The following is a 19,505-nucleotide window of genomic DNA, read 5'->3' as shown; positions in this document are numbered from 1 at the left end:
CATTTTATTTTTGAATCAAGTTTGGTCTCTGGAAGCCTTTGTATTTGTACCACATCAGTTGGGGTTTTCCTGAGTTGTGTTTCAGTATTACACGTTGCCTACCTTTACAGTAAAGCTTAAGCTGTCGGGGGCACCTGGTGCCTCAGTGGTTGAGCATCTGACTTTGGCTCAGGGTGTGATCCCAGAGTCCCAGGGTGTTATCAAGTCCCACATTGGGCTCCCCATGGGGAGCCTGGTTCTCCCTCTGCCTGTGTCTCTGCCTCTCTCTCTATGTCTCTTACGAATAAATCTAAAACAATAACAACAAACAAAAAACCCTTAAGCTGTGGCTGTTGTCCATTATGTTATTTTGCATCCTGTATTCATTGCCCCATTGTGAGAATTTTCAAAATTTGGTACAATTTTTTCTTTCTTGATATTGTCTTATTTCTGTTATCTTTGTTGTACCCAAGCCATTTAAATGTTCAAGGCTCTCATCAGAATGCCAGGGTCTTTCGGAGAAGAACTTTGGTACCAGGAGGAGGAGAAAACTACTTTGAGCTGGCACCAGGTCAGCTGTGTCTCTTCTCTGTGCAGAGAATGTATGTGTTCACTCTCCTATCCTTGGTTCCCTGAAGCACCTCAGATTTCAGTGCTGAATGGGAGGGGAACTTGAGGCTTTTCTAGAATGAAATAATAAAAAGTAATTCTCCTAATGGCCAATTCCATACTATGCTGGTGATGAGCATTTAAATTATTAACCATTGATAAAGAACACCTGCCTTTAATATCATCTTCCTGCACATATTTCTATTTGCCCATAGAGCTCTTTCTCTTAAGCTGTGCTTTGTGAAGCCTTATGTTTAGCTACTGTCATATTCTTTTTTAGAATTCTTCTTAAGATTTTTGTTTATTCGCGTGAGAGAGCGAGTGAGAGTGAGCAAGAGCGGGTGAGGGAAGACACAGAGGGAAAAGCGAACTCTCCCTGAGCAGGGAGCCTGACGTGGGGGCTCGATCCCAAGACCCTGAGATCATGACCTGAGCTGAAAGCAGGCCTTCAAACAACTGAGCCACCCAGGCACTCCAGCTACTGTCATTTTCTGTTAAGTGAAAAGCAAAGATTTTTCCTGTGCTCTATCATCTTTCAGAGTAATCTTTTCCTCTGAGAGAATTCAATTCTATTTCAGCTATTTTAGATAATGTTAATGATAACTTGTTGATTTATTGAGATACATTACAGTGTATTCATTATGAATGAACTCGAATAGGTGTTCACATCTTGGTTCTGTTTGCTTCCCAGCTGTGAACCTTGGGCTTCTTGATTTAACATTTCTGTGCCTCAGTTTCCAAGTATTCAAGTGGAGGTAATAGTACTTTTCTCGGGCTTTGTGAAAATCAGATGAGGTAATCCATGTAAAGCGCTTGGAACATATGATGAGCACTTAGTAGCTGGTAACTCCTTCTAACACATCTAATACTAGTTCTTACTATTTATTTTATGCTTACTGTGTATCTGGCTCTTAAGAGCCATTTTCTGATTTGATTCTTAAAACAATCTCATGAAATAGATATCTATGAAATAGATACTATTATAACCATTTTATGAATGAGAAAAACAGAGGCTTAGAAATCCTAAGTTATGTGCAAGAGTTATATAGCAAAATGCAATTTAAACCCAAACCCCAATCTAGATCCTGTACCTCTCAGGCCTATGTTCCTGACCATGACCTAATCATGCTCTGCCACAGTGGCAGTGCTTTGTTCATCATAGATGTTCAATGAATATAACTGGATAAAATACTGAGAGCTTTCTAGTGACTTAGCTCTCTGCCCTTCCTCACTAGTCACCAATAAGGATTTATTGGATACTACACATTGCCAGCAGTGTGCTAGACCTGAGAGATACCTACAAATCCTCAAGTGACTCACAGCCCTAGTGGGGGAACTAAGACTTCTCAAAGACGTGAAAGGCTTTTGAAAGAACTGGGAGTTCAAATGCTGTGTGGCAAGGTTTACATAAGACGACTTCTATACCAAAGTCTTTGGAGTCTCATCTCTAACTTGATACATCCTTATTTGGTATATGGAAAGGATGAAACAAGTAAGATAATTTGCTCATAATAATTTACTTTAAAATTTTGTTGCTATAAATAGAATCTGAAACCAATCTAGATCTAATAGACATCAATATGATAACATATCATATTGTTAGCATAATCAGGCTTATGTTAAGCCTGATTACAAAACTCTTGATTTCAGCTTGGGTCATGATCTCGGGGTCATGGGATCAAGTCTCGGTGTTGGGTTCCTCACTGGGCTTGATGTCTGCTTGAGATTCTCTCTCTCCCTCACCCCTGGCTCATGTGTGTGCATTCTCTCTCTAAAAGTAAATAAAATCCTAAAAAAACATAAGCATGGAATTTAAAAAGCTGGACTTTGTTGAGTGCAGTGGACACTAGAGGACATCATGGCTGGGATCCAACAGTTGATGGACTGATCTGGTTAGATCTATAGGTTTGGGAGATAGAGGGAAGAGAAGGTTGGGTATATTACTGGTGGCAAATACTACATTGTGAAACCTTTTTATAACTCACAAATGTTTACTGAGCACTTTTGCTAATGAATTACTTCCAGGTTTTATTGTCTTTAATGTTCTTCAAGATGATCTTTTCGGTACGGAAAGGAAAACAACCTACAAAAATAATTTCCTTGCCGGGGTCCCCAGGAGCAACCTTTCATTTCACAAAGGCTCTGGGAATCTACTTCTCAAGGGTTGAGCTGGTAGCCTGGGTCTTGACAGTGGAGACTCTATCCAGGGAGGCAGGGCTTCTCACCAAACTTCTACTTCTCTTGGGAGAAATTGTCAATAATGCTTCTGAGTTACCCCTTTCCGCAAGCTCTTTGTTATGTGTCATTTAAATTAAGCAGGGTGGTGTGTGGCTTATCCATGGACAGGGAGTTTATAACGCAATGGGTTTAAGCCTCTCTTTGTGGTGTCACTTTTCTCAGCTGTGAAGTGAATAGGTCTAAAAGGGGTTTGTGGAGCACCTGGCTGGTTCAGTTGGAAGAGCTTGTTGCTTTTGATCTTGGGGTCATGAATTCAAGCCCTACTTTGGATATAAAGATAAATAAAAACTTTTGAAAAATAAAAGGGATTTGTAATTTGTCCGGCAAAGTCGAGATGTTAGTTCCAGGCATACCTACCTAAATAAAGGAGGAACCCACCTGTTCTCTTGATTCAAACTGGAAGACATTCTGTCTTTGAGGCCTATCATTTTTGAGGCATACTTTGAAGTACCTGTGTTTACACAGAAAGCCACCCTACTGCTTTATTTCTAAAGAAATCTATATGACAGTATTGGTGGGTTCCTCCTTTCTGGAGAGCCTGCCAAAGTCAGATTCCTGGACCTTCCCTCAGACTCAGTAAATCAGACTCTTCCAGGGTAGATCCCAGGAATCTGCATTCCAACATGCAGCTCAGGTGATTCTGATATGGCTAGTCTTTCAGGAATCACGAACCATTCATCTAAATTACGGTCCTCTTTTGCTTGGACTTCCAGAGCCTACTGGGGAGCCTAGAACAAGGCTAGGCATCGGCACCATGGATGTTCATTAAAAAAAAAAAGAAAGAAAGAAAGAAAGAAAATCAGTGAATAGGAATGCCTGGTTTGACAAGAATGCTGTGTCGCATATACATAGTGGCACACAAAACCAACAGGACGTGGTGCCTGCCTTCAAGGAGATCTTGTCTATTCATATAGTGATAAAAATCCACCCATGAACATACTCAAATGAAGACAAATTAAAAATTATGGCATATACTTTGAGAGAAGATGGAGTGATACAGATGAGAAATCATCCACAATCAGGATGGGACTTCCTGGGAGAATAGTAAGTGAATAGAGAGACCTGAAGGATGACTGGGTAAATAATCAAGAGAAATTTACAGAATTGTACTTGTCCAAAATGGTAACCACTATTCAGTGATGATTTACATTTAAGATAAAATTGTACAACATAGAAAATTTGGTATATTAACCAAAATTAAAAACTTAAAAATTTAGTGTCTAAGTTGTATTAGCTACATTTCAAATGCTCAGTAGCCATGTGTAGCTAGTATATTGGACATTACAAAAATAATACATTTTTGTCATTTCAGAGAATTTTCTTGGACTGCCCTGATCTGGGCCCAGGGTGGTAAAGCAAGTCTGGCACACCGCTTATTTTTGAAAATTAAGTTTTATTGGAACACAGCCATACTCATTCTTTTGTGAATGCTCGTTGGTTGCACACTACAGTGGCAGAGTTGTAGCAGTTGTGATAGAGACTATATAGCCAGCCCACAAGCCTAAATATTCTATAGTCTTATTAAAAAGTATGTGAGGGAATTGGCATAACATGGCTATATAGAGCAAGGAGAGCAAGTGAATTCCTTGTATAGCGCCACTCTTGCTATACAGATATTCAAATGCTACAAGAGAGGGATGGTGAGATTATGTTGCTTTGCCTGCTTGCACACAGGCAGCTGCTGATGTATTAATTTCTTCTTTTCTCTCCATCTGTGGCTTTTGAGGCAGCAGTCTCTTGTCTAGACAAATTGGAGCAGGTCCAAGGAAGAGCAACCACGTTGGTAAAGCAAATGTGTCCTTGGCAGCACAATTGATAGCATTGATATAATCCTGTACTGGGTTGGAGGCTGAACTAAAGTTCTCTTAAAATCCAGTTACCTCTTCCTGCAAGATGATAAGTATTCAAGCAAAACTTTCATTTTGGAACCCAACACACCATGTGAAGACCTAGTCCCCTTGCTTATACAATCAGTTCAACGTAGTAATTTTTATATATTGAGATGTGATTGACATTAATCAAAGCTCATGTGAATAACCAAGTGGATCTTGATTTTTAGGAGTATTTCTTCTAGGTCGTATAGCTTCTCTGCATAAATGGAATTACATCAATGGTATTTATAAGCTGAGCTACACATTTTAAAAACCCTAATTTCAGCTTAAGTTAATTTGGTTGGGGAACTCTTAAAAATTCGTGAGTCTTTTCAGTTTATAAAATCCTAATTGAGCTATTTAGAAATTTAAGATTTTTTTGCTTTCGTTACTTCTGGATTAAGTTTACTTAAAAAATACTCGTAGGAAAAAATACTCATAGGGACTGTATATGATTGAGATGGAGCATTTTCTTTTTACTTTGTTGCAGATTGTTTGCTCTAGGATATGGATCCTGATTACACTATTATTTATTTATCAGCAACTAGTCAGGGTACTAGTGATGTTCTAGCCCTACTCCTAGCATTGCACTTCATTGGAAATCAAAAAGATTGTGACCTTTTTTACAGTATAATCCAGAAGATGCAAACTGTGTGTTCTATACCATGAGAGGAACTTTATCTCTCTCTCTTTTTCTTTTTTCCTTTAAAGATTTTATTTATTCATGAGAGACACACACAGTACGAGAGGGGGGGCTGGTGCAGAGACACAGGCAGAGGGAGAAGCAGGCTCCATGCAGGGAGCCCGATGTGAGACTTGATCCCGGGACTCCAGGATCACACCCTGTGCTGAAGGTGGCGCTAAACCGCTGAGCGACCCGGGCTGCCCTATCTCTCTCACTTTTTAAAAATTTTCTTCCTTAGGTTAAAAAAAAAAAAAAAGCTCAGACAAGTTGAAGTTTGTTGAGAGTCACACATTTAATAGCGACAGCAGGGAATCAAAGTCTAGGTGTTGCCGCCTCCACAAACATTCTTTTGCCTTCACTACTTACTATTTTTGTTCTTAGTCACTGGTTTTTAATTTAAAGAATTGTTTCATATATAACATCATAGCTTAAGTCTGAATTTTGTCAAATCTGTTTTCTGTATGATTTTATTGATAGTACTTGACTCAAATTCATTGCAGCGAGAATTGGATGAAAGGATGGTTATTTTTATCTCTTTAGACTGAACTTGATTTCTAAAGCCTTCTAGAAGCATATATTTTTTTCCCATACTGTTCTGAAATGATTTTTTTCAATATTTAAAGTCTAAATAACAATTTACTGTTTATTATGAGCTGCCTTATTTCATATATGATATCAATTATTTTGTTGGTTTGGTTTTAATTTAATAACCACTTAAATAAATATTGCTAATTCTCTTCTATTGTTTCAGATTTGATGGGAACTTTAATACCAATGTATCTAGAACAATTAGTTGTGATCGACTTTCTACTACTGTTAATAGCCGAGCCTTCAATCCAGGACGAGATTTAAATTCAGGTCAGTAATCTCTTGGTTTATAAAGATGAACTATATTCCACCACATTTAAGTTGAATAAATGTATTGCTTTAGATTTTTTTCCCCTTAAGATTTGAAGAGAAAATAACATATACCTAAAATTAGGTATTTCTTTCTGGGAAGTTGACACTCAAAAGAAGGAAAGGAAAAAGAAAATCCAGCTGACCTGTACTGAGTTTTTATTGTATAGTATACATATGGCTCGGCTCTTCAATCCATTATCTTGTTCATTAGGAGTTTTACATTTATTATTTTAAAGGTTATTTTAGAGACCCAGCTACCTTTGCATTAAAAAGTATTGAATTTGTATTCCCTATTTGTAATTTTTAATTTGTTTTGGGAAGAATGGTAAGGGAGCATTTCTACTAATAAACAGTGCCAGGGTGCTGAGCATTGTTCTCGGTTTTGTTAAAACTTAGTCATATGCAGTAGTAATAACTACTAGGGTACCTGTATATATAATTATGTGTAGTTCCAAAGAGATTTGGTATCTCTGCTTTCTTGTCATGGTTTTCCAGTCTATATGTCTCTACTTGTCTTGCTACGCACACTTGTTGATTGGTGGGCTTCAGAATCAAAAAGCTTCCCTTTTAAGAGCTGGAAATCTCTTTAGAGATGACCTACTGGTTTCAATCCTCAAATCTGAGGCTCAGAAGGATCCTACGACTTCTCTTATTACTGGAAAATGAAGGATATAATCTTAAATATGAAGAACTGTATTTCCCAAATTCCAGATCTCTTGCAGACATATAAACCCTGAAGGAACAAAATATTTACTTTTAGAGCCCCATCCAGTCATGGCCCATGGGGAGAATTGTAGCCTTTGGGAGTTGTATACACAAACCAGGTAATCTAGTAAATCTGGAAGGAAAGAACTGTAGCTTAATATCGCTTAAGGATATTAAAAGTCTAGCTGTTGGCTAAATGGTCAACCTAAATATGCCAGGTACATATAGACCAATATGTAACGGATTCAGGTTTTGTTTTGTTTTTAGTTATTAGGGAATTTAGAGGCCATCTGGAGCAGGAGTAGATGTGGTTAACTACCACAGAAGAAGCTCAATTGAAAATATTTTTCATAACAAAATATAAGAGTACAGAAGGACATGGAATGGGCAGGGTAAATGAATTATGGAAGATTCCATAGCTGGCACAGAGCACAGAGCTAGAACTTGAGTTTTCTAGTTCTCAAATTCAGTGCTTACCTCTTTCCCTCAGTTATGCTTAGTAACACAAGATACACTGCTGGGTCTGAAGACTGGAGCTTGAAATAGCAATTTTTTTAAAAAAAATTATTTATTAGAGAGATAAAGTTTGTGCATGGGGGTGGAGGGGCAGAGCTCAACAGGGGAGTTGATCCCATGACCCATGAGATCATGATCTGAGCCAAAATTTTTATAATATGTGTTCACTTCTGGCTATTTGAATTAATAAGGAAAAAATATAGCCCATTCCTTCTTTACATACATAAGATCTATAAGGGCTGACACATAAATGTTAATTGTTATCTTTTAGTGATGGAATAGGTATTTGTACTTATCAATTTTCATATATTTTTAAATATTTTATGTATTTATTTGAGAAAGGAGAATGAGCAAGGAAGAGCAGCAGCAGAGGGAGAAGCAGGCTCCCCACTGAGCAAGGATCCTGGCATGGGTCTCAATCCCAGGACTCTGGGATCATGACCTGAGACAAAGACAGATGCTTAACTGACTAAGCCACCTAGACACCCCAGTTTTCTTAATTTTAAACTAAGCATGCATTGCTTTTATAATCAGGGGAAAATAAAGCAAGAAGGAATTACTACCTCCCAATATATTTTCACTTCTTTCTGGTGGACGGTACTTTTCGTAATATGAATCTGACAATAGATCCTCAAATGGATGTCAGGGTTCTAGACAAAGCTCCATTACCCTCTGACTGTATAATTGGGACAATAATAAGGTGTAGGCTGGGGCCACATGAGGATGGTGCATGCTTATTTGGGAACCAGAGCGACACTGTCCTGCCAGGATCCTTCACCTTGGTAGGCCAGACCTTGGAGGATCTGGAAGCTGCTGCAGCCAGGGCTCCATCCTCATTGCCTTGTTTTATATCTATTCATTGTTTCTAATAATGAGTGTATTATTGAAATCTTTCTCCATCATTAATAGTCCTATTGTACACCTATCAAGTAGTGGTAAACACTTTCCTTTGTCCTAGGTCAGTTATAAAGAAAGCAAAGAGCTTACATTCCAGGAGCCAGGAAACAAATCTTAAACAAAAGGACACGTAAATATACATATATCTGATGGTGAATATTATGGAGGAAAAGTAACACAGGGATAAGACATAATGGTACTTTTGGCTGGCGGCAGGGGGAATGGAATGGGATGGGAGGGGAGAGGAGGGAGAAAGAAGGGAGAGAAGGAGTCTTATTACTTTATAAAAGGACTCATCAGTGAGATCTGAATAAGTGGGGTTGTAAAACCATAAGAATAACTGGAAGAAATGTATCCAGGCAAAGGGTTTGAGTTAGGAGAATGTTCAGTGTGCTCAGCAAGAAGGCCAGTATAACTGTGATTCAGTGAACAAGGATTGACCCTAGAAGATGAGACCAGAGAGGCAGTTGGGGGCCAGGTTACCAAGAACCTGACTTTACTGGCCCTTAGAAGGACTTTAGCTTTTGCTATGAATAGAGGTCATGGTGGAGGAGAGGTGGGGGCAAGGAGCAAAAAGGGCTTATCCAGAGTCATGATTTGACTTAGGTTAAAAGGTTTATGAACTGCTATGACAAGAATAGATTATAGCAAGGCAATGGTGGAAGCCAGGAAACCATTTAAGAGGTTATTCCAAAATCCAGGTGGCAGATGGCAGTGGCTCATAGTGTAGTAACAGAGGCAGTGGTGAGAAGAGATTGGATTTTGAATAGGTTTTGCAGGTAGAACCATTAGGATTTGCTGATGAATTGAATGAGGGTGGGGGAGAGTATGTGAGAGGAAGAGAAGAACTGGGAAGGACTTCCAAGATATTTGGCCTTGTCAACAAGGACAGAGTTGCCATTTATCAGGGTGGGGAATACCAGTGGCAAGCAGGAAATCAGCATTTCAGATTTAGAAAAGTGAAATTTGAGATACACATTCGATAATCACAAGTCGAATATACAAGTCTGGAGTCTGGGGAATGGGTCAGACTCCAGATTGAGATTTGAGATTCATTGTGTATAGGTAATAAATCATGAGACCCAAAAGATCACCTAGCAAGTGGCTGTGAGTAAAAAAGAGAAGAGGTTCCGGACTGAGTCTTGGGATGCTTTACCACGTAAAGGTCACTGAAGTGAAGAGGTTACAGTGAAGGAATCTGAGAAGGAAGTCAATCTGGTAGAACCAAGAGAGCCATCTTCTTGAATCCAAGTGAAAAAAGTATTTCAAGAAGCCAGAAGAGATCAACTGGATTAAGTAGGCCCAGTATGATGAAGGCTAAGAAAGCAGACACTGGATTTAGGAACATGGAGGTCATTGATGATCTTGACAAGGACTGTTTGGTATAATAGAATGACAGGCTGATCCTGGTTGGTTCAAGCTCTTAAGAAGGGATGAGAGGAGCAGGAAACAGTATATGAAATCCCAGTGGGCAGCCTGGGTGGCTCAGTGGTTTAGCGCCACCTTCAGCCCAGGGCATGATCCTGGGGACCCGGGATCGAGTCCCATGTCAGGCTCCCTGCATGGAGCCTGCTTCTCCCTCTGCTGTGTCTCTGCCTCTCTCTCTCTCATTCTTTTTCTGTGTGTGTGTGTGTGTGTGTGTGTGTGTGTGTGTGTGTGTATCTCATGAATAAATAAATACAATCTTAAAAAAAAAAAAGAAAGAAAGAAAAGAAAAATCCCAAAGTTTGTTGAAAGGAAACCTGGAGGGCCATGTGGAGTCCCGAGGGTGTTTTTAAATTAAAAGAAATTACAGCAAGGTTATGTGCCAAGGGAATGATCCAGTAGAGGAAAGCAAAAGATCCAGAAGCAATAGGGGAGACAATTATTGGAGCCTTTTTCTTGATTAGGCAAGAGATGGTGCGATTCCAGTGAGAGGGTCCAAAAACACTGTTCGTTCTTAATAAGAGGAGGGAAGGAAGAGCAAGTGTACAGGGATCCCCATAATGATCCATGTAGTGTAGGGAATGCAGAGACTTCCCCTTCGTAGTGATTTTGTTTTCTCAGAGACTTAGGAAGCAAGATCATCAGCCAAGAGTAAGCCAGAGGAAGAAGAGTCATTGAAGACCTTTTATATATACTAAGTTTGTCATCTATAAATGAGGTTTTAGAGCAGAACTCAGCTGCACATGTAATTGGGAATCCTGACAAAATGCTGTTTCATTACAGTAGTTATCTGTGAAGGGAGAGAGAGGTTGAAAAATTAGGAGGGGAGAAAGAAGATGGTGAGGTCAGAGGTATACGGTTAAAGATCATCAGATCTTGAATTTTGCTGTTTCTAAAAGCACATCTCAAGTATAACATCCTACCTAATGAGTTGTTCTCAGTGTAGTTGACATAGCTAGATTTACAAGCAGTTTTTGACAATGTTCAGGTATTTGAGAACTGACTTGCTTGCATTTGAAGTTGTGTGACATTCCACCAAGCCAGTGGCTGCATCCCAAAGTCCACATTCTTGAGCAGTCATTTGTAATATAAGAGGAGTGGTAGATGCTGGAGGGTAACCTCAGAGCTCCCCCTTTTCCTCCTCTCCAGCTCATGCCCCCTTTCAGAAAAGAATTAATGTATTTCGTGGGCTATTACATGTCTGATATTTACATCTGTAAGATGTCCAGCCTCAGGCTCTTTCAGACTGTATATAATCCATCAATGGGTCCCTAATTGATAGCACAGTTTCAGGTTGCCTTTCAGACTAGCTGGAAACAGACTCCCATAAATTGTAAACCATTCTTAGCTTCATTTACCCAAAACTAGGTCATGTGTCCATCCATCCAACACACTCGTGTATTCTTTTTCTTAAACCATGCCAGATCTCAACTTTCCATATTGACTCCTTGTCCCTGATTCCATTCAAGCAACTAGCATTTGACAGTGCACACGTTACATTATGGTGCTGATAATGTTTTGTTCAGGTTCCTTCCTGCTTTTATCCCTAGTTTCCCTCCCTCCCTCCCTCTCTCTTTTTTTAATTCCTGCTGAGCTATTTTCTTGTGCGTAGCCTGATCCCTAAAGAGAATTTATTTGAAGAATCCAAGGAAAGTTGCCTCTTGCTCTCTTGAGTTATGCAATGGAGGTATGAGTGGAGTGGGAGTTAGTCTTTCTTGCCAAAAGAAAAGTGCCTGGACTTTCTTTATTGTGTTTGATTTAAAGACATCATTTGAAGTTGCAAACTTCGATCTTGGTAGCGTTGCAGTCTACATTGAGAAATGGGATTCACGGGGTGTAAGGGGCATCTGTAAGTCATGTTACAACGGTAAATGCTGCAGGAGGTACAGGTGGGCACTGGAGGCTGGAGACTGCTGCTAGTTTCAGTGGCTTCATCACTTCCTTCTGTGAATGACAAAGATTGGCTCTGTGTTGTAGGTTTTTCCTCCCTTCTTTAAAATGTCATGAAAATTATCTATTCAATATGCTAATGCCAATGCAGTGAAAAGCTATGTTCTTCCTAAAAACCTAAAATAAAAGAATAAAAATCAACCAACCTAGGAATTTCTAGTTTATTTTTATGCCTATTTGCCCCAGCTTTGTGATTGCATTAGTGTCATCACAGATGTGGTAATTATCTGTATAACACCTAAAAACTATTCAGTTACTTAGAAATCCAGATTATTGAGGCTATATAATTCAGTATATATTTGTGTGTGTATGTGTGTCACACATATACACAAAATTAAGTATTCCTTTGTTCTATTCCTATAATGCAAGCTACTTCAAAGTCTAGTCTTTTTTATATTTTGTCACAGCAACCCTATTATACTGATTTCAGAAGATTTTGTTAGTCACACATATCCTCATATATTCTCTCATAATACATATCATATTGGATATAGCCTGGTTTGGCTTTAGTTAAGAAATGTATCTTGAACATTCCTTCATATATATGTAAATAAATTTACTTGTAGATCCTGGTGGGAATGATTGTAGAACATCTTTGAATTAATCCATCTACTCCAGTTCACCATTCAGATTGTCCCAATTTTTCACTGTATCACTCCCTCTGGAAGGATTCCAAGTGACCCCTCCACAGTTTCCCTGACCCCTGTGTAGTAGTTGACAGGTAAATTTTTGTTTTGAAGTTCTATCATCCTTTGGCTTCCATGAAATTGTTCTGTGGCATTTATCCTCTTCTCTGCTCAGACCTTTTCATTTTTCTTCTTAAGCTCCTTTCTCCTCAGGTAGATGTCCCCACAGGTCCTCTCTTAACCACCTTCCCCCGCTTATAAGTGTTATCTCCCCAAATATTCTCAATTTAGCCAGCACCTCAGCTCCTGCCACATGCTGAGGAATTCCAAATCTCTCTTCAGCCATGGCCTATTTGAGCTTATGTATTGAGTAACCAGCTTTAAGACACATGTCTCTGTGATAATTCTGTAGCTACCTCAAAAATTAAAACAAACTTTTCTCTAAACCTCTCTCCCAGCTAGGCTCGCTATCCCGATTAGCAGTACCTCCATCCTGGTTATATTGGGACTATTTCCTCACCTTTTTCAACCCAGTACTTCTCCAAGTTTTAACAGACTTAACTTCTCTTAAGTCAGTGATCAAATGAGAGTGTGAGTGAGTGAATATTTGTTAAGTATTTACTATGTACAAGTCACCTCACTAGGCATTTACCATGTGCCCTTCTCGCTCGTCATGCTGACTTGTGACATAGGTGTCATTGTCCCCTCTTCATTAAAGGGGCAACCTGGCTCACAGTCCATAGTTCAGAGATGTGTCTTGAATCCCTTTTGTCTTCTGCACTATTAATGCCATAAACCTAGATCTTTGTAGACCTTTCTAGAAGATGAATTCATACAGAAACCTCCCGAAAGTTTTCCCTGCTTTTATTCTTTTTTCAATATATCCTGCATACTGTAGGTATTTTGCAAATATCTGCTCTATAACTCCATTTCTGAAAAACCTCTGGTGGCTCACCTGTAAGATAAAGGTGGAGGCCTTTCAATGCCATCTTCTTTTCCCCTTCCTCCTGCCCTCAGGGGGTAGCTTTCATTTCTTCGAATCCTTAATCTGTCACTCCTCCATGCTTTCACTCCTGTGACTGTTTTATCCCAGAATATAGTGCCTGCCTCCTCTGACTCATAAAATATTGCTCATTCCTCAGGGCCCAAATTCCTTGTCATCTTGCCTGACTTTCACGGGTAGAATTCTTTGTCGGTTGTACTGGTTGAGTTTACTAGGCCCACACTTTGAGATGGAGACTGGCAGCCTATGGAGAGAGGGAAGGAAGCAGGATTGAGGGGTGGGACCAGTCAGGCTGAGGTGAGGTCCTCAGCCACCTCCAAGGGAGTTGAGAGGCTGGGGTGGTCATTCAGAATTGGGTTGGCACAACACTCTCTTTATCACTTTATTCTGTGGTACATTCTTAGAAATTTCAGTTTTTATGCTGACCCTCTGCTCTTTTTAATTAATTTTTAAACGATTATTTAATTATTTGAGAGAGTGAGAACTAGAGAGTGTCCAAGTGGGGAATGGGGAGAGGAAGAAGGCAGATACCCCACTGAGCAGGGAGCTGGATGCTGGGGTGGATCCCCTGACACTGGGATCATGACCTGAGTCGAAGGCAGACACTTCACTGACTGAGCCACCCAGGCATCCCTTTTTAATTTATTTTTTATATGTCAAGTTCCCAATATAGTGACCTGCCCATAGCAGGTACACAGCAAATACTTATTGATGAATGAATGAAACTAGAATTTTGTGTTTCTGTTTCATTTTTATAGTGGAAGGACCAAGAATTTTGAAGGACCTTAGGAAAGAAAAGAATTGATTTTGATTTGCTTGCAGGGTAGCTTGCAAGACTATTACATGTAAATCCAAAAGTGGGATTAGAAAGAGGTGGCCATGGCATAGGCAAAATGACTAGATGAGGAATAAATGAGATGGTTTCTTTAGTTTCACAGCAAATTAGCATACATAAATATCTCAGGTATATAGGGTAACACAGGCTATGCATATGAATGATACCATCTTGCATTTGCATGATCCAAACTATGCTGAATCCAAATACACAATGTACACAAGAAAATCAATCTGTTACTTCTTAGCACTTCATAAACCATTTAATATTTTTGTCTTACCATAGATACCAAAGACATGTATCCAGTCTATTTTATGGATGAGAAACAGGCCCACAGATAACTGATCTACCTAAAGTCAGACAACAAATTGTGTTGAGATGACTAAACATTATGTCCTGACTCCTAGTCTAGTGAGCTTCCTACCATAGAAGCTTAGGACAAAGGAGTGTCTCCATCCCTGTATTCTGGCTATGATACTTCAAACTCTTTATGTCTAAAATCAAACCCATACTCTTCTACCCTTTCAACCCAAACCTCCTCCTCCACCCGTGTTCTGTATGTCCATTAACAGCGGCTTCATTGTGGCACTTGGGTGGCTCAGTGGTTGAGTGCCTGCCTTTGGCTCAGGTTGTGATCCCGGGGTCCTGGGATGGAGTCCCACACTGGGCTCCCCAAAGGGAGCTGTTTCTCCCTCTGCCTATGTCTCTGTGTCTCTCATGAATAGTTTTTTTTTTTTTAATCTTAAAAAAAAAAAAAAAAAAGCTTCATTTTACAGGTCACTGAAGCTTGAGACCCAGAACCAACCATGACTCCCTCCTTGTAGTTTCTCATAAAGAGCTTCTCTCAAATAACCTCTATAAGGCTGTTACTGTGGCAGACACCAAGATAATCAAGACAGAGGTTTTATCCTCAGAGCTCACAACCTAATTGTATTATATGTATGTATCAAGGGGAATGAAGAGAAGGAGAAAATCAACAGACAACTACCATTATTACCATGCTAAGTGTTGTAATGATAAAGATAAGCAAGGGCACTTGACCCAGATTGTAAGGTTGAGATGTGCCTTAAAAGACCATAGGAATTATTCAGGTGATATGCCTGTGTTAAGTATATCTCCCAATTAGAAATCTATAAAAAGTGCAGCCACCACAATCCAGGATCATTGTGGAAGAGGGCAGTGGTAACAGTAAATGAAGGTAGCGCTAAGCCAGATTTTAACTACTTGTATATGACCCTGAGGAGTTTGGTTTGGGTTTGGTTTTTGTTTGGTTTGTTTTTTAGTTTGAAGTTAACCAAGTGACAGATTTTAAGCAGTGCAAGCAAGAGAGCTTTGTGGAAAATGAATGGAAGCATATTTGGCCTGGGAGAAGGAGAACACTGGAGTAGACTATTACATGTAAATCCAAAAGTAGGATTAGAGAGAGATGATGATGGCTTAGGCAAAATGACTAGATGAGGGATAAATGAGATGACAGGAAACGGAGAATCAGTGTAGACCACTCTTCCAAATTATTTGGCTGAGAAAAAGGAGAAAGGTCCCTGATAACATAGGGAAGAAATAGGGTAAAGGAAGAGTTTTATTTATTTATTATATTTATTTATTATTTTTTTATTTATATATTTTTATTGATAATCATTTTTTTAAGTTAGGAAAACTTGAAAATGATTATATGCTGAAAACAGTGGAGGAAAAAAGTAAAACTAAGGAAATGGATGGGACAATGGAATTAAATGTCTTGGTCCAGTTGTCCCAAATTTGGCTGATCATCAGAGTCATCTGGAGTGCTTTGTCAAAAAAATACCTATTCTTTGACCCCCAACGCAGACTTGGCAACTCAGAATATTGGCTTGGTAAAGTTTTGGGAATTTATAGGTTTCAAAAGCTGATTATAATGATCAGCCAGGCTTTGAGAACTCTGTTAAATTTATCTTACCCCTTCCATGAATATTTGGAGATCACCTGGATCTTTGGATCCTCTGGGAGTAATCTATTAAAAAGAAGAGGATAGAGAGTAGTAGATCCTATACTGATTTTGGATTGCCTCAGAAGTTTATTTTGGATTCTCTGAGCCCATGACCCAGGCTGTCTTAAATGAATCAAGGACATAATGGAATGATTATTTTTGCATTATGTAGATAATCTAGAATGGACATAAACTGCTGTGAGCTTGAAGCAGAGCCTGAGATTTGAGGATGTTCTCTCCTTAGTATTAGACCAATGTAAGTACAGTGGGATTATCTGAGCCAGTTGTCATTAATCTAACTTTGACAATAGGTTTTAGCTAGCATGGTCATTGTGGTAGAAGAATTACTGGGCTACATGATCTAGATCCCATTCAAGGGTCGGAGCTTAAGTCACTCTTCCCTTTCTGAGCCAGAATATGTTTAGCTATAAAATGGGAATAATATCTCCTTGGTAAAGCTCCACCTATTCCAGCTCTTGCCTAGCTATCATATACAATTAGAGGGAAAATTAACCTTGGTTTCCTGAATAATAAACCTACCTCAAAATGTTGTTATAAGAATTAACTGAGATAGGGGATCCCTGGGTGGCTCAGCAGTTTAGCACCTGCCTTCAGCCCAGGGTGTGATCCAGGAGTCCCGGGATTGAGTCCCACATCAGGCTCCCTGCATGGAGCCTGCTTCTCCGTCTGCTTATGTCTCTGCCTCTCTCTCTCTCTCTCTGTGTGTGTCTCATGAATGAATAAATAAAATCTTAAAAAAAGAATTAACTGAGATAATATATATAAAAGACATAGCAAAGTGCTTGGTACATAGTCAAATATTCAATATGCCTACCACTCCTGAAAATTGTAAGCATTTCCTGAAGATCCATGAAATAGTACGTGATAAAATGTGTGATAAAATGATGCTCTGGATGTGAGCTAGGAGTAGGACTTGGAAGGTGTGATATAGGGTATAATGCCAGAAATTTTGCTGAGAGCCCTCAAAATGTTTATTTTATTCCACTCCAAAATGATTGCTGTTGCACAGAATACTACAGAAAGGTGCTACGTAATTTCTGGTCTTTTGGGGGAATGTTTGTGTTTTTGTGTGTCTGTCATTCTGTGTATTTAGGACAGCTCTTGTATTTTATATTTGGCAAGGTGTGGGAGGTACATAGCTTTATGTGTTTTGCTGAGTAGTATTGGGCTGGGCATCAGAAAGGCCAGAGTTCCTTGAGGTGGAAGGCAACAAGTTCTCTCCTATAGAGCATTTCTTTGTGTTCCTACCTTTGGTGGATAATATTGTCAGGAAAAAACAAAGTCACAACCCAGCTATAAGCAGTTTGTAATCTGTCTCTCTCTCTCATCAATCTGGTGGTTTAAGCATTAAAGAGGGCAGGCAAGGAGGTTGGGGACATGGTTTTGTTTTGACTAGAGAGGCTGATCTAAGAACTGGTCAGATGTAGATGGTGAAATTGGAAAGGAAATATTTGGGGGCCAGGGGATCTGGGGCCCATATGTTAGAATTTTCCACAGACAGTATATTACACTATCCAGGCAAATCTTGAGACTCAAATAAATGGGAAATAAAGAATGCCTGAGAAGGGGAAAGGCACATTTTTTTAAAGTAAATTCTTCTTCCAATACGGAGCTCAAACTCATTATCCCCGAGATCGAGTTTCATGCTCTACCAACTGAGCCAGTGGGCCACGCCCCAAAAGCCACATTTTTAAAGCTGCTTTTCCAACTACAGGTTGTGTATTGTGGCAAAGAAAAATAAGCCAATAGGTATGGTGAAATTGTTTGTCTTCGTTAGAATTAGCATGGGAACTATAAGAGAAAAATAGTAAATTTGTTGAAGGTTACATAGGAGACCAGAGGAGCAGAACTTGCCTTTAAAGAACAAGGAGCTTTCACAGGTACTTCCTCATTTGTTAAAGGCCGATTAGAAAGTTTTCTGTCATTCTGTCTAAACATTTCCTGGTACTGTTTGGACATTTTGTTTAGTCTTGGGTCAATAATAACAATCTCTTAGTGCTGACCTACTAAGTTATCCTAAGTTACTAGGAAGTAAGAATACTCCCCCCACACACACACACTTTTTTTCCTTTTGCATAAACTTGATCAAAGCTAGGTAGAAATTTGTCCTTTCTAGTTGCGAATCTTTGTACTTCGTTCCTTACTGTTGACTTTCATTCTTTACCCTTCTTCTCTTTGGTTTCTAGAGGGTCTTTGGAGATACCTTGTCCAAATCCATTACTCAGAGAATAGAGATGAGGAAATTATGAAATCTCATGGGGGACAGAGGTGATGAGCCTTGGCCAAGGTTGTCACTCACTGGCTCATCTAGCAGTTACTGACTCAGTGCATCCTAAAAACCAGGCATGCACCAGGCTTTGGGAATGTGGTGAACTTGGCTCAGGATTTGGCTTCTGCCCTGATGGAGCCTGCAGTAAGTCTGCATGGGAGACATGAAACATCACTACAAAAATCAATACACTGGCCATTACCAGTCTTTGCTTTGAAAGACAATACTGGGTGCTATTAGGATAATAATCAAGGGTGGCCAGGGAAGATCTCTCTGAGAAAGTAAAAAGACTGATTTCAAGTCTAAGGATCACCTTGTATGGAGAGATCAGCACGTGTGCAGAACTGAAGGAAGTAGCTCTTGATGTACAGTGTAGTGAGTGAGTTGAAGGAGGGTAAAAGTGAGGTTGGAGAGTAGGAAGGGGCCAGATGGTGCAGGGCCTTATTGGGTTTGGATTTAATGCTAGCTGTAGCACAGTGGGAAACCTCTGAAGGATTTTGGGTGAGATTTGATTTCCATTTTAGAAAGATGCCTTTGGATTCTGTATAGTGAATAAATTTAAGGTCAGAGAGCTTGCTAGTCTTAGAGATGGGACCAAAACCCATGGCTCCCTACTCCCAGTCCATTCTGATTTATCAGGGTCTTCCTTCTAGTTCCTAAGTGCCAACCCAAATTAAATAGAAAGTACAGAACAGCATTGGGACTTTGTTCCAACTGGCTTTCTTATGTTCATTCACTCTGACAGTGAAAGACCTCTCCAGTTGGTCGAACACCTTCAGAATAATTAAAATGAGTTCTCAGCAGTATAGTTTCTCAGTCCCATAAAAACTCCTATTATCTAAGATATGCTTTTTATGGTTTGGTGTCACTCAGAGTCATGAGTTCTATATTTAACTTGAGTCTGCCTTCTGAGCTACAGTGTATATGTCTGTGGTATTTGCCAGTTAAGACAGCCTGTGGGGTCACTGGCGAACCCCATGACATTGGACTCTTCAGCTGGTGTGTGCCCC

At 39.5% G+C, this 19,505-nt stretch overlaps 1 protein-coding gene across 1 annotated transcript in view; it reads left to right on the top strand.

Moving 5' to 3' along the window:
* The window catches only part of CACHD1 (cache domain containing 1), a 200,450-nt gene that overhangs the window by 120,078 nt on the left and 60,867 nt on the right, over nt 1-19,505 (top strand). Inside the window, exon 4 of the mRNA XM_035717022.2 lies at nt 6,134-6,240. Coding sequence (XP_035572915.2) covers nt 6,134-6,240 — 107 coding nt within the window. The remainder of the gene's footprint in view (nt 1-6,133; nt 6,241-19,505) is intronic.

Source organism: Canis lupus, chromosome 5 (genome assembly GCF_003254725.2).
Source record: "Canis lupus dingo isolate Sandy chromosome 5, ASM325472v2, whole genome shotgun sequence".
Classification (NCBI taxonomy): Eukaryota; Metazoa; Chordata; class Mammalia; order Carnivora; family Canidae; genus Canis; species Canis lupus.
Note: the sequence above shows the minus strand (reverse complement) of the source record. Positions and strands in the feature narration are given on the sequence as shown.